Source organism: Camarhynchus parvulus, chromosome 14, assembly GCF_901933205.1.
Source record: "Camarhynchus parvulus chromosome 14, STF_HiC, whole genome shotgun sequence".
In the NCBI taxonomy this organism is placed as follows: Eukaryota; Metazoa; Chordata; class Aves; order Passeriformes; family Thraupidae; genus Camarhynchus; species Camarhynchus parvulus.
In genome coordinates, this window is record NC_044584.1 from 13757968 (window position 1) to 13771414 (window position 13447).

The 13447-nt window shown below is 43.2% G+C and overlaps 1 protein-coding gene across 1 annotated transcript; it reads left to right on the forward strand.

The window, feature by feature from the left end:
• Positions 1–945: 945 nt before the first annotated feature.
• DEXI (Dexi homolog) lies at positions 946–9408 on the forward strand. The gene is made up of 2 exons (XM_030958332.1): positions 946–1801; positions 8755–9408. The coding sequence occupies exon 1, from the start codon at positions 1277–1279 to the stop codon at positions 1556–1558; it is 282 nt and encodes a 93-aa protein (XP_030814192.1). The 5' UTR covers positions 946–1276; the 3' UTR covers positions 1559–1801; positions 8755–9408.
• The last annotated feature ends 4039 nt before the right edge of the window (positions 9409–13447 follow it).

The window sequence follows — 13447 nt, forward strand, 5'->3', positions numbered from 1 at the left end:
GGGCCAGCTCGCTTAGAACAACATAAGAGAGTAAACGGAACCCGAACCAGAAACCCCCCCCCCACTTTAAACGTGTGCGTGTACGTCCTAAATGTGTTGTAATTTTAGGTAAAATCTGGCCCCTGACATTCCTTGTTCGGCTTCCATAACCCAAACGAAGCTGTTCTGTGTGGTCACTCCTGTGCTGCAAGACGCAGCGTCAGAAATTCAGCTGCTGGAATTCCCCTTGCTGAGGTTCTTTCAGTAAGGATTTTAAATCGGCCTAAAAATTAAGAACAAAGAGAAGGGGACCCTTGACTGTGTTGACCTAGTTTTGGATTTTTAAATTTTTTTTTCGCTTTAGCTAGAGAAATAAACTAAATCTATGTAAAAGCTAAAGAGTTTGTCAGGCAGTATCAAAAATGCACCGAGTTGAAAATCCCGCCTTCGGTTATATTTTGGTATAGGTAAAGCCTTGGTCAGCAAAGAAGCACCTGCACCGCAGCCGAGAGGGGCCGGGCCCGCAGTGCTGCTCCAGGCGGGCCTCGGTCACAGCAGAGGTCGTGAAACAACTTCCAGGGGCGAAGGCACAGCCAACCTGCCCGCGCTGCCCCGCTCTGCAGGCTGCGGCTGCGGCAGAGCTCGGCAGGCAGGAGCGCGCAGCCGAGGGTCGCGCAAGCGGCCCCCGTCCCCTGCAGCCCCCGTGCAGCCACAGCGGGACCCCAGTGCCGCCTACGCGGCGGAGGCGCCGGCGCCCGTCACGGCCGCCCCGTGCCAGCAGCAGCGCGGCGCTGGTAAACAACGGCGGCGTGCGGCGGGGCGGGGAACGAGGGGCGGGCGGGCAGCGCGGTCCTGCCGCGCAGGCCGGCCTCGCTGGCAGGTGCTCCGAGCCCAGCTCCCAACGCGCCTGCGGGCTCCTTCCGCAAAGTTTGCGGGCGGCAGGAGGAGGAGGAGGGAGCCGCGGCGGGACTGCAGTAGCCGAGCTGGAGATGCCGCTGAACAGCCTCCTGCCAGCGGCGGGGCTGCGGCAGCGCCGCTGAACCCGCGCTGGCCGCTCGCCCGCCCGCCGGGCGCCTCTTCCTCCGGGGACTGAAGGGAGCGAGCCGGCCGCTCCGCGCCCCTGCGGGGCTCGCCTCTCCCCGGAGTCCGGATCCGGCTCCTCAGAGATTCTGCCCTTTGCTGCCACCGGGGCTGCGGCGTACAGTCCTGCCCCGCTCCCAGCTCCGCCGCTGCCGTCCGCCCCCCCGCGCCGGCCGCGCGGGTCGGTGCCCGCTGCCCCCGCAGCCCCCACGGCTGCATGACCGCCGCGGTCTCCGCACGTCTGGATTCGGTGGAGTCCTGGGCCTTCCATGCGCTGCTGGTGCTGCCCTATATGTTTTACGTGGGCTTGTTCTTTGTCAATGTGCTGATCCTGTACTATGCCTTCCTGATGGAGTACATCGTCCTCAATGTGGGCATCGTTTTCCTGCCCGAGGATATGGACCAGGCTCTGGTGGATCTGGGGATGCTTTCCGACCCTGGCTCCGTGCTCTACGAGACGGACAGCGAGCTGGATGTGTTTGACGGGTACTTGGAGTGACGCCCCAGGGCGCTCCAAAGCGACTGAGCTCCGCCGCCGCCGCCTGGCCCGGGGCAGGGGCCCGGCGTGCCCGCATGGCCCGGGGACCGCCGCGGCCCCGCTGCGCGACCCCGTCGCGCCTCCTTCTGCGGAACATCTTCCCTTTCAAATGGCACCCGCCCCGCCGGTGCAGGGGCCAGAGGAGCAGCCGGGACCCGCTGCCGCCGGGCAGGCCCGCGGAGAGGCAGAGGGTTCGCCAGGGAAGTAAGTAATTCCTTAGTGTCCGGCCGGGCACAGCGGGCACAGCGCCGGGGACACGCGTCCGGCCGGGCACAGCGCCGGGGACACGCGTCCGGCCGGGCACAGCGCCGGGGACACGCTCCGCCGCAGCTCCCGGCACGGGCGAGCGCTGCGGGCAACGCACCGGGGCCGCCCCCGGCGCTTCCCCCGCCCGGCAGCGCCCGGGGACAGCGACCCCTCTCCCCGGGACTCATCCTCCGAGCCACTGCAGCTCTGCAGGGGGGGCTGCCTGTACAGCCGGGCAGTAACTTTGCTGATCCGGTCCTGAAAGCAGCCCTGAATCGAAACGAGCATCCTGGTTAATATTTATTACAATTCAGAGACCTTCCTCGAGCCAGAAATACGTCTTAATTTGCTGCTCTTTAAAACCACTCTCTTGGATAATGACAAACTACCCAGCTCACCATTTTAATTGTAGCACGAGGGTTTTGCTTGTTCAGGTTTTTTTTTTTTTTTTTTTGTAGTTTTGAGTGATTCTAAAACTCTGGAAATGTAAGGATTTAGCATTTTAAAACACTGAAATGCATTTGGGAAGAAAAATCACTATTTCTAGCTAGGACTTTCTGTGCCAAATGTATGTTAATGAAAACATTCACAGTTTAAATTAAAATGTGTTAGCAAATCTGCCAGCAGATTTTTTTAGCAAAATATTGTCTGTAAATCTGAAAACCAGTTCAGGATATCTTTATTTTTCTGTTTGAAATGATGGAAATAGGAAATTCAGTTATAAGGTTACAAGTATGAACTCGGTGACCACACTACACAAATACCAGTTAATATCAAACTATTCCAACCAGTCTTCTAGTTTAACAAACCCAAACAAACCTTTCCTGTAGTTCTGTCCTCATATAGCTTAAAATTATCTCCTGAATATTTATAGTCAGATTCTGTTTAAAGTAATATTAGCTGATTTTGGTCAGTAATTTAGAAGGAAAAATTGGACATTTTTGGTGTTGGAGTAACATTGATTGCACAAACACAGCTGAACAAGGCTTGGCCAAAGGCATGTGGGAGCCTAACGAGGGAATGAACAGATTTTGTTGCTACTGAAGAAATCTCACTGCATATAGTCACTGCAAATGGAAGTGTCTATGCCTACATTTGGTGGTCCATCCCAAGCAACTGGATGAGAATCACTTCTGCTAGAATAGAAAGTGTGGAGCAGAACAATCCTCTCCATTGACTATTCACCCCAGAACACCATTGACTATTTTTGTGGTTGTCTCCTTCTTCAGCTGGACAAATAATACACATGCTCTGTATTCCAGGAAAGAAATTCCTAAAAATTAATGGTAATTCAAGCAAAATCTTTGGTGCTAAAAACTCTATCCAATTTTCTTCCCCAAAATACCTTTCCCTAAACTCCCAAGTCTTAGTGCTCCAATGCTATTTAGTAGAGGGATTAAAAATACTTTTTTAAAATAACTTTTTCTTCTGTCTATTTTTTAAATAACTTTTTGTTTTGATTAGTTGTGTCTAGTTTTCAGGAAGACCCAAGGAGAGCATCAGACACAATTTTCCTCAGTGGGAAAAAAAAATTCCTACTATACAAATAATATTTGTTATGAGCACATTCAGTTCCATGTGGATTATTTGGCTTCTTAAAATTTTCTTTCTTATTAATAAGACAAGCAGCTCTGGAAACTTCTTGATATTCTAACTATAAACCCCTCCATATGCAGAAATCAAAATGCAGAGGTTTTCTCAGAGCTCAGAAGTAAGGCTCTACTTTTACCCACCAAGAGCTCATGGAGCTCTGCACAGGTACCAGCTCCACCCTTGACCTTTCAGCTTTTGGAAGCTGTCACAGTAGATGGTGGTTGCCACTGAGAATCAAATCACAAATCCCAAAAGTTTGATCACTTCTTAGGCAGCAAAAAATTTACTGTGTTTCATCTATTTATATATTTAATTATACTTACAGACATAGCAACCAGGCCACAAATTGCATAATTATTTAGCTACCAGGCAAAGACACAGTGTTACCACCATGATGAGGGATTTGAGTTCATATCCTCTTACAGGTTTCTTCACTGCTCTGTGCCATTCCTCCTCAGCAGTTCTATAGCAGCAAAGCAGGCAGAAGAGGGCCCTAATTTGGAGCTGTGTTTTCTGGTTTGGGAGTAGCACTAAGGCCCTGAAAGGGAAGATTTAGATTCTTGTGGTGCCTTGCCTGCAGTGACCCGAGTTCTGTGTGAGTGTTAACCCCTGCCCTCCTGGCCCAGGAAGGTTTCCCTTGCACCCAGAAGTGCTGAGGATTCACAAGACACTGCAGGAAGAATGGGTCTGTTTTGCCTGCAGTGATGAAGAATACGTAGGCCTACTCTTTGCATTAAAGAGCAGGGTTCTTGATGTGACTCACCATTGATTTCTGAGAACAGCCAGAGAGCTGTGATTATCCTGAGCTGAAACCTTGCAGCGTCCTCGGTGCCTCGCACCCTGCGTGAGTGACGTGTGCCAGGAAAACAGAGGGGGCAAATCCCAGGAGACCTTTCTGCAGTGTGAGGAAAGGCTGATTTAGATGTAAAAATAAAAGAACACATGGATCAGAACAGCTCTGTGCTCTCTGGCAGCAAACCCCTCACTTGAATAAACTCAATAGAAGCAAAATGATGTTCAAGTTCCTGAGCAAAATTAGTGGCAGAGATTGAAGGCAGACAGATAAGTAAGCAGCTGAAAAATGTTTCCTGGCTTATTCAAATGAAGAAATTAATCTGTGCAAACTGAACAGAATTGAGCTTGTTTGTGTCATCTACTCTTTTTGTGTGAGTGTGCCAGGTTATTTACTATGTATTTGAAGCCCCTGGAATAAGGTCATATGACCATTCTCATACTTCTATAAAATCAGATGTGACTCATCAGAAAGGAAATGGGCAAAAGTAATCAATAATGAAAACTGAATAAGAAGACTAAATTTATGTAATCTTGCAGTACATGCTTTACCTGTATTTTTTCAAAAGATGAATTATGATGAATATCTTCAGTGAGCAGAATCCAGCACTCAAAAACCTGTGACTCAGCACTCCAATGAGTGCCAGCATCTAAATTCTGAATCAAAAAAACACCCACATAGCTTAACTCTCCAGCTCATCAATATAGTGCCAATTAGAACTGCAGGCTCAGGGTCTGTGAGACAGCCACCCCCTGTGCCTCTGTTCTGAAGCAGAGATGTACTGCAAAGGACAGATCAGAAGAATGATGTCACTAGCACTGACAGGATACATTTAAATGTATCAGATTCTACTTCCTGACTTCTGTCTTTTCAGACTTTAAATATTAAAAATAATGAGCAGAGTGGTTTGTTACTTAATTTACCTTGCCATTTTTCACAGTTTTTCCCCTTTTGGTAGAGATCACCAAGGTGATTTGTTGACTCCATGATACAGATCAGTTGGCTGTTTTATGAGTTACAGTAGCATCAGGATTAAGAGCAATTGCTCTGATTTTTAGAACCATGTTTTGAATTTTTAGCTGTTACAAAAATTAATAGAAGTCCAGCGTTCAAACTCACCTGACAGCTCTGCTTTAAAGAAATGTGTACTTAACAGGAATTCCATTCTAGATGGAGGGAAGACAAAATCAAGGTTAATTGTTCAGCTGTCCATACAGACTCATTAACCACAGCCATGGACAGTTCTAAATGATTATGTACCAAATACATTTATTTGTATAATGTCAAGAGAGTAAGCAGATTTTTCGTTTCCAAATGGTGCTGTTAATAATGTGAATTAAAATGAGGCACAGAAATTAGAGAGACGTTCAATTTTTGATAAACATAGTTTAGGCCTGAGTATTGCATGGATTAAAAGCCTCGGCCACAAGTAACTTTAAAGAATAATTTTTTAACAGTCTGTGGTTCTTTCCCATAAAAATCAAGCTTTCTGTAATAAACTTGCTTCAAGAGGTGGCAATAGCCAATTATTACTTTTAAGCTGTCAAAGGAATTAAGAAACAAATCCAATTTAATTCTTCATGTTCATCCAATTTAATTCTCCCTCCTCTGGAGGAGGGACAAAGTGACACTATAGTTCAGCTAATAACTATAAATCCTAAAATAGAAGAAAAGAATAATTTGTTTAGAGACATTTAGTCTCTAACTCCTCGCATTTGCCCCTCATAATGATCCTAGCTTATAAGGAGTACAACTATCCCAAAGGATTAAATATGCACAAGTTGCTAAATCTTTCCAGTTGCTCAGGGAAACTGTCTGACTATCTTTCTTTTCACAATTGAATTTTATTACTTTGGCTACAGAATAGGAAAGAAAAAATAGCTGAATAGTTTGAATGATGCTCTCTGAAGACACAAGCATGTGTCTAATATAAATGATGAGAAGGCCAAAGACAAATAGGAGCCATGTATGGTATAATTGTACAATGATATAATGGAAAATGATGATGTGCACTGAGTGATGGATTGCTGGGGAACCTCCAGGTCAGTTCACAGACTTAAGGCTAAATACTCTTTTGTAGGGCCAGAAAGAAGGACCCAAGGGTTGCTCAGGCAGTGGAGCCTAAATAGGCCACAAGAGCTGAAACACTGCTGCAGAAAGTGAGGAAACAGAAAGCAGACAGTGTCAGGATGTGAAACAGTCACACCATGTGTCCTTAGCTCCAGCCTGCATTGTGAGGAACAGTAACTTCAAAGGCAGAATTAACAAAGGTATCGTGACTGAGCTGTTAATGCTAGAGTCATCCTACAGCCACACTGTTCAGTGCTTGCAGGTATGTTCTAGGCTATTGAAAGTTCTAGTTCTGAGATGTAAAAAATATTTTAAAATATTTTCTACCTCTCCATTTTCCAGTTTTCTGAAATTTTTGAAGTTTTCTGTTAAAAATAGGTTCTCATGACATTTGAGGGACAGATTTCTAATCTGAAAATTAGAAAGGCAGGATTGAATATCCTGGCCAATTGTATAATTTACACCCCATTTAATATCTGCCACAACAAATTACAGTCTTGGAATAGCAGCCCTACAGCAGTGTTTGGAACTACCATTAGACAGCTTTACCCTTTGCTTTGGAGGCCCAATACATTTTGCTGGGCTATTTTTAAGTCAGCCTAGAATCTGATCTACAGTGCAGAATACTAACAACCACACTGCACTGTGTGCTCTAGATCAGTTTTTAGTTCCACTCGGAAAGCAATCAGATAAACATGAAATGAGTAACCTGGTAGAGCTGCTGTTCCCCCTTTTCATGTCCTCATTTTGAGAGAAAGGATTTTGAGCAGTGTGTTCTGTTAGCAGGTACTGTAGCTGACAGACATTTGACAGAAATGCCTCACTGGACACAAAAGTGCTTCTTGTTTCTGACCCAGTATCTGCAGTAAGTGGCACACAGGAACATGGAAGTATTGTGATGAGTCAGACCACGATCTCACAGCCCTGTGTTCACCTCTGGGAGAGCTCATGTCCCTGACCAAAATCTGCAGGCTGCTCTCTGTTCTTTCCAAGGCAGAATGCAGGATGCTGGATGGCACATTGCTGCCCAGCCCTTTAGCAAATGCTTTCCAAACCCACCACCCTTTGCCCACTCTGTGTTATGAAATCCCTCTGGATTTCCTTCATATCAGTACATGATCTGAATACTTGAAAGAGCTTATTTTCTGCAGTCTGGAAGATTTCTCTATTCATCCTGTTCTTTGAGTCAGTAATGGTGATGAATAAAAATTGGTCCCTGGTATACTCTGCTACTAAGTTCTTTCCTACCAAGTTTTATTCTTTGCTTCCAATCTTTTAATCTGCTTTCAATCTATAAAAGAACCTTTCCCCAGTCCTGTATCAACCTGTTTGCTTTTGGCCTCCTGTAACACCTGTGTTAATGACAGTGTTGCTGTGTCTGTCCAAGCTCATGCAGAATGTGTGACATCAGATTTCATTCTTCATTCAGGCCCAGAAAGGGGAAGGAGGGAGGAGCTGTCCACTCAGAGACTTGCTGCACACAACACAGGAATGTCCTGAGCTGCAGGCAGCCAGGGGACCTGCTCATGGTCCTCTGTACCTCAACTCCTGCTCAGCACAGGCTCATGCCAGCCCCCTCTCAGAGCTGCACCATTCTACACTACACTAATTAGCCTTCTCTAAAATCACAAGACCAGATGAATTCTGCCACTAGTGCCCAGCACCTTTGTAATCCACAGCTCTGGGTCTACTTAAAGGAATCTTCTCAGCCTTGCATTTACCCCTGATGATTGTAAACAATCACCTCCTAATAGCAGTGGGATACTTTGAGTCAGTCAAGGCAAATTAGATAAATTGGGATAAAGCAATATAACAGTAATTTATTCTTGGCACTAGGACCAAGAAGTTACCCCAAAATGTTCTTTAGTTCTGTAACTACTTACCAGTGGATCCAAAATAGTTGGAACAATGCAACTCTGAAGTAGAAAAGAAAGTGACCAAAATCAGAGACTACATCAATTGTAGGCAATACTTAATTAACACCATGATCCAAACAATAAAAACACTCTAATGAACAGCATCTAGTCAAGATAATGTAGCCAGTTCAAACACCAGCTTTAATTAGTAGGTCTAATGACACCAAATCTGGATGAAATAGGTTATGCCACTGTATGTCACAGTTGTTTTTACTCTTAAGAACAACCCCTAGTAATTGATGTGATGCACTGTGGTTCTTACTCTCATGCTACTCACACTGGTATCTTCATGGCTCTGTTAAAATTCCTAAGGACTGGTGTGCCCTGACATGAACAGAGACTGTGACACTGATTTTTCTGAAAGGTTGTGCAGGTCTTTACTTCTCAAAGAATTATTACCTAGAGTCACAAAAGGGTTTGATTTTTAATTTTTTTTCTAATAAGTCATCAACATGGTGCTGTATGTCACATACTCAGTGACTTCTGTTCATTTTAGGTATGGAGGGTTACTCTGTATTTATGTGTTTTCTTTTAAACAGATTCATTAAACACCTGAAATGGATTATGACCAGGCCAATGGATCAAGTCCTGGAAAGAAACTGTACTCTGAAACATAGAGATGAAAATAAGAACAAGAGAACCAGAAGAAGAGTTGTCATCAGACCTTGTCAGTTGTGACTTCTCTTCAGGGTCTTTGCCTCTTGTGTGTGCACTTACTGCAGTGATTCATGCACCATACTGGGCTTCCATGGGTAATTCTGGGATGGACTATATGAAAAAAAAAGATAAACTATGTTCCATTGTAACAGAAAATCAAGATGTTACCCAGATTTGATACTTTTGAATGAATACCATGTCACCCAAATGGACACACTCTACATATAGCTTAAGCAAGTTTTACAATCACATGTTGAAAATTCTACCAGCCAGTAGTTCAAAAGCAGTGCTTTCTCAGGGGAAAATATGCAGGAGTGACTGAAGGAGGTTCTGTTCAGGGAGTATAATGGCAAGAACTGTGCTAGTAAGGTATTTTATTTAAAAAGAGAGTTTTGAAATAGATCAGAGAGTGAATTTTATATAAGTCAGGTGGATTCATTATTTAACACAGGATTCTTTGCAGATTGTTTAAGCTCACGTTCCTATGTACAGATGTGAAAGCAATACAATAAAGACTGACCTTTTCCATGAAAAATGAAGCAGTTGTGTTGGAGTTGTTCTTCAGTTTGAAAAGAAAATAATTGAAATATGCTTTCAAGGAAATTCTAGTTTTCCTGTAGGTACCTGCAAGTAGTTCCAGATTGCTGAGATGGCCAGCAGATAGGAAATCCTTCTCATGAACAGCTACTTAAAAAATCAGGCCTGAACTGAAACATCAGGCACTGTGTGTGGGGAAGGGGGGGTAACCCACATGTTATTAGGGCAGGCATTAGACTGGTTTTGATTTATTGTCATTATACTTTTTAGAAAAGTCTGGTTTTTGTAACTATGATATTTTTAAATTGAGTTGATGTATCAAGAACATTTTGGACAAAGCAGAATTGAAAACAATTCTGCTGACACTCTCTGCTTGATGCCTGTCCTCTGCAGTCTGTGTCTGCCATCTGCTCCCAGCGTGGGCTCCCTGCTGCAGACAGATGGTGTCAGGAGTCTCTTTTCAGCCAGTATGAGGAACAAGAGGATGATGGCTTAGATCCCCCATGAAACAATGACAAACTTGTGTATCCTGATACTCCCGGTGTGTTGCATTCCAATAGCACATTTTAGCTCCTAGGCAGTAGAAATTATCTCCCAGTTCCCAAAATTCTGTGCTCCTAATGCAATTTTCAGCTGCTCCTGCAGGAGGGGAAGCACTGACACCGAACCAAATAGCATTTCTCCAAGATAGGTTTCATCAGATGCAGTTCAGGACCTTTAAACACTGACAAGTGTTTTGTTCCACACAGTCCCTGGACAGCAATTCAGAAATAAAGTCACTTAAGGCACAATATTCTAACACATAAAGATACATGTAGGGAAGACAAGTCCCCATTTAGGTACCTATGGAAAGAATAACCAGGTTTACAAACTTGTCAAGCCCATTTGGTAGTAACACAGTAAAGGCTGAATTTTGCTAATGCAGGGGGCATTCCAGCTGCCTCTGTAATTATTAATTCATAGTGTTCATAGAGGAGGCTTCACTAGTTTTTCAGGGTCCCACAAATGCCTTTTTAAGAACATGGTTCAGTTTGTCACTTTTGGTACTTACTGCAGTACCTAGGAGTTTGTAATAAATTCTCTGCAGTGGGTTTGTGCCACACAGTGCACAATAAAACAATACAAATTTCCCTGAGTCAGTCACTTTGGAGATTCTGAATCTTAGACCAAGATTCCTGATCTCTCAGAACAGCTCAGCTTCATGCATTTAAAGGATGGGGAGAGTGTTATTGGCTCTGACTACCATGGTAACACAATCCTTGGCATTTTAGCAAGGCTCCTTTGACAACAAAAAGAGATGGACATAAAGAGACCAGCATTTTTCTCATTCTAGAAGATTTTTTTAGAATAGAGATTTGATCACAACAGCTTCTTAGAAGGTAGCCAGTGAATTCAGTTTCTATACACAAGGCACTCATTTGACAAAAACATTTTGGAGGAGCTCAGTGCCATAAGAATATCCAGACTTGCAACCCAGATTAAGTTTAGAACTTTTAACTGCAAAGATTGAGAAAGGATGAAAACCTCTTTTTGCTTTTATTAGCAGGTGGCTTCAGTCAGCACATTTGTATCTCCTAATCCTGAACTTAAAATCTGTCAGTTGGAATTGCAAGAACTTGTTCCTGTTAAGAAAGAATTATTTCTCCATTTCCAGCCCACTGAACTGTTCTGTCCAATTTGTCTCCCTCATACACAGTGCTTTCCATTAGCCTGCAATACAAAGCCCCAAACCCCTGTTACTGTGGCAGAAGCCAGCAGTTGCTGTGTGGTTTCATAGTGTTTCCAAGAGAAAAATCAAAATTTCAATGGGTACTAGAAAGTACTGTTAAACAGAATACTTACTTTTATTAATACTTTAAAAAAGATGTGTAAAGACAACAAAACACTGTATCAAAATTTACAACCTGTACATTATAAACATACATTCCCACTAACTCAGAGAACAGCAGTACACCCAACATGATTTTAGTAGTCCAGACAGCATCCTGTAGCATTCAGCTGCCTGTGGAATACTTAGCACATTCTCAGACTCAGTCGTGGTAAAGTGCAGCTGCAGAATATATCCCTAAAGGGCATTTGTCATCCAAAGCTTAGCTAGGAGAGGTCAAGACAAGGATGTGCATGGCTGGAGTGCCACAGGCTGATGGGAATATCATACCACATTTGGCTCAAACTACCTCCCATTCAAGCAGCTCCAAGAGGAGAAGATAAATAAGATTTTTATCCATGGCTCTGGCTAGAGTTTGGCTACAGAGAAGAACCATGCAGATAGTTAAGAAAAATACCACATTCTAATTACAATCATATTCTCCACAGGGTTTTTCCTCCTTGCTCTCTGTTCCTCTACACCTTATGTCTGATTCCCTGCTTCTTCCTTTCTCAGATCTTCCTTTCTCCCTTCTTTCTTTAATTTGTCCACTCTCTAATTTGTCCACATCCCTGCTGTCAAGATTCTACAGGCACTGAAACTTAAGCAGAGGAGTAGAACTTGCTGGAAAGAAAATGAATGTTGTGATTTTGAACTGTTTAAATCTGTGCATTTTTAAAGACCAAGAAACAGAGTATTTGAGAGGTTAGTTGAGAGATTCTAGTTTGCACAGATACTTGGGTCAGTATTGTCAGTGCTTCCTAGCAGAAGAGATTTCAAAGAGGTTGTTGAACTAACCCTGAGCTAACTGTGAAGTGAAGACTTCCCAATTTGTAGCATTTTGAGCATTCCTAGCTTTTTCCATCCCTTTTTGTTGTTCTGTCTCAGACTGTATCTGAATAGGAAACCAGAATGATGTTCATGACCTGACAATTGCCTCTGCAGAATTTTAAGTTCTCTTCATGTTCACAGAGCAGAAATAAAAGCATAAAAGAGACAAATGGTTTGCTGTTGCAGTCAGCAGGATGAATATTTGGGCTACATATGACTGAGACCAGCAGCACAGACATGATAGTACTTTGAGATGTGCTTTTGTTGATTGCCTGGTTACTTATAACTCTGAGCCAGAAGGCCACATAAACCACACACAGTAGTGATACCACTGTCAAGTATAAAACTGGTGCTTGTAAACATTTATGCTGCCAGCTGCAGCACCAATCCAGGTATATGAATTCAGAGTTCCATTTGAGACAAAGTAAAAGCCTTCAAAGATTGTTTGAGGATTTGTGTGCAATAAACTGGCTATTTTTATCTATTTGGATTTCTGCAATAATTTTAGAAGAATACTTCATCATTTTACACTTTCAATTTCTTTCTTCTCATTACTTTTTTTTTCCAAATCTTTTTGAAGGATTCTGTAACAAGTCATAGAAGATATGTTTCTATCCCTTAAAGCAGCACTGATTACTAGCGAAGAAAATAGCAACTTCTAGAATCTTGTGGATAATCTTATCAGAACATTTTCTAGGGCTGATGACTCTTTTTTATGCTCCTCACCCTAGTGCTTCCAATCAGTCCATACAGAGAGGTGAAATGTGTAACACTGAGCTTTGGAAGTCCAAAATCATCAGACCAAATTTGATGGCAGTTACCATTGGCACCATGAAATAAACAATCAGATTTGATCTGTCAGTGCTTCAGATGTTGCAGGTTGAGCAGCTTTCAGTTTGCTCTTCGATAACTTGATGGAATTTTATACTTACAATATCCTTGTGCTTCCTGGTCTCCTTTAATGGTGGTCACAGTATTCAAAAGCTCTTTTCATCTCTGATGTTGCTTAACTTTTACTATTTAAGTAGAAATACTGCTGGGTCTTTGAATAGCATTTTAAAACTCTATAATTCATCCAATTTAAGCATCACTTAGAAATGTTATTTTTTGCAACAAACATGAGAACACCAATTCATAAAGCAGCAAGAAGACAGGAAAGGACAGAGGACACCCTCCCTTCTTCTTTATGACACCTGTGAAATGATGAAAATAGAACATTAGATGTACACCTGTCAGATTACCACCATTAAAATTACAAAAATCATAGATTTAATGATTTGTGTAAACACACAACAGTGGCTGGTGGATGCTGAATGGTTCAAGGCTGGGAGACAGGATCC

Coding starts and splice junctions, on each gene's coding strand:
- DEXI (XM_030958332.1), top strand. CDS start 1,277: ATGACCGCCGCGGTCTCCGCACGTCTGGATTCGGTGGAGTCCTGGGCC.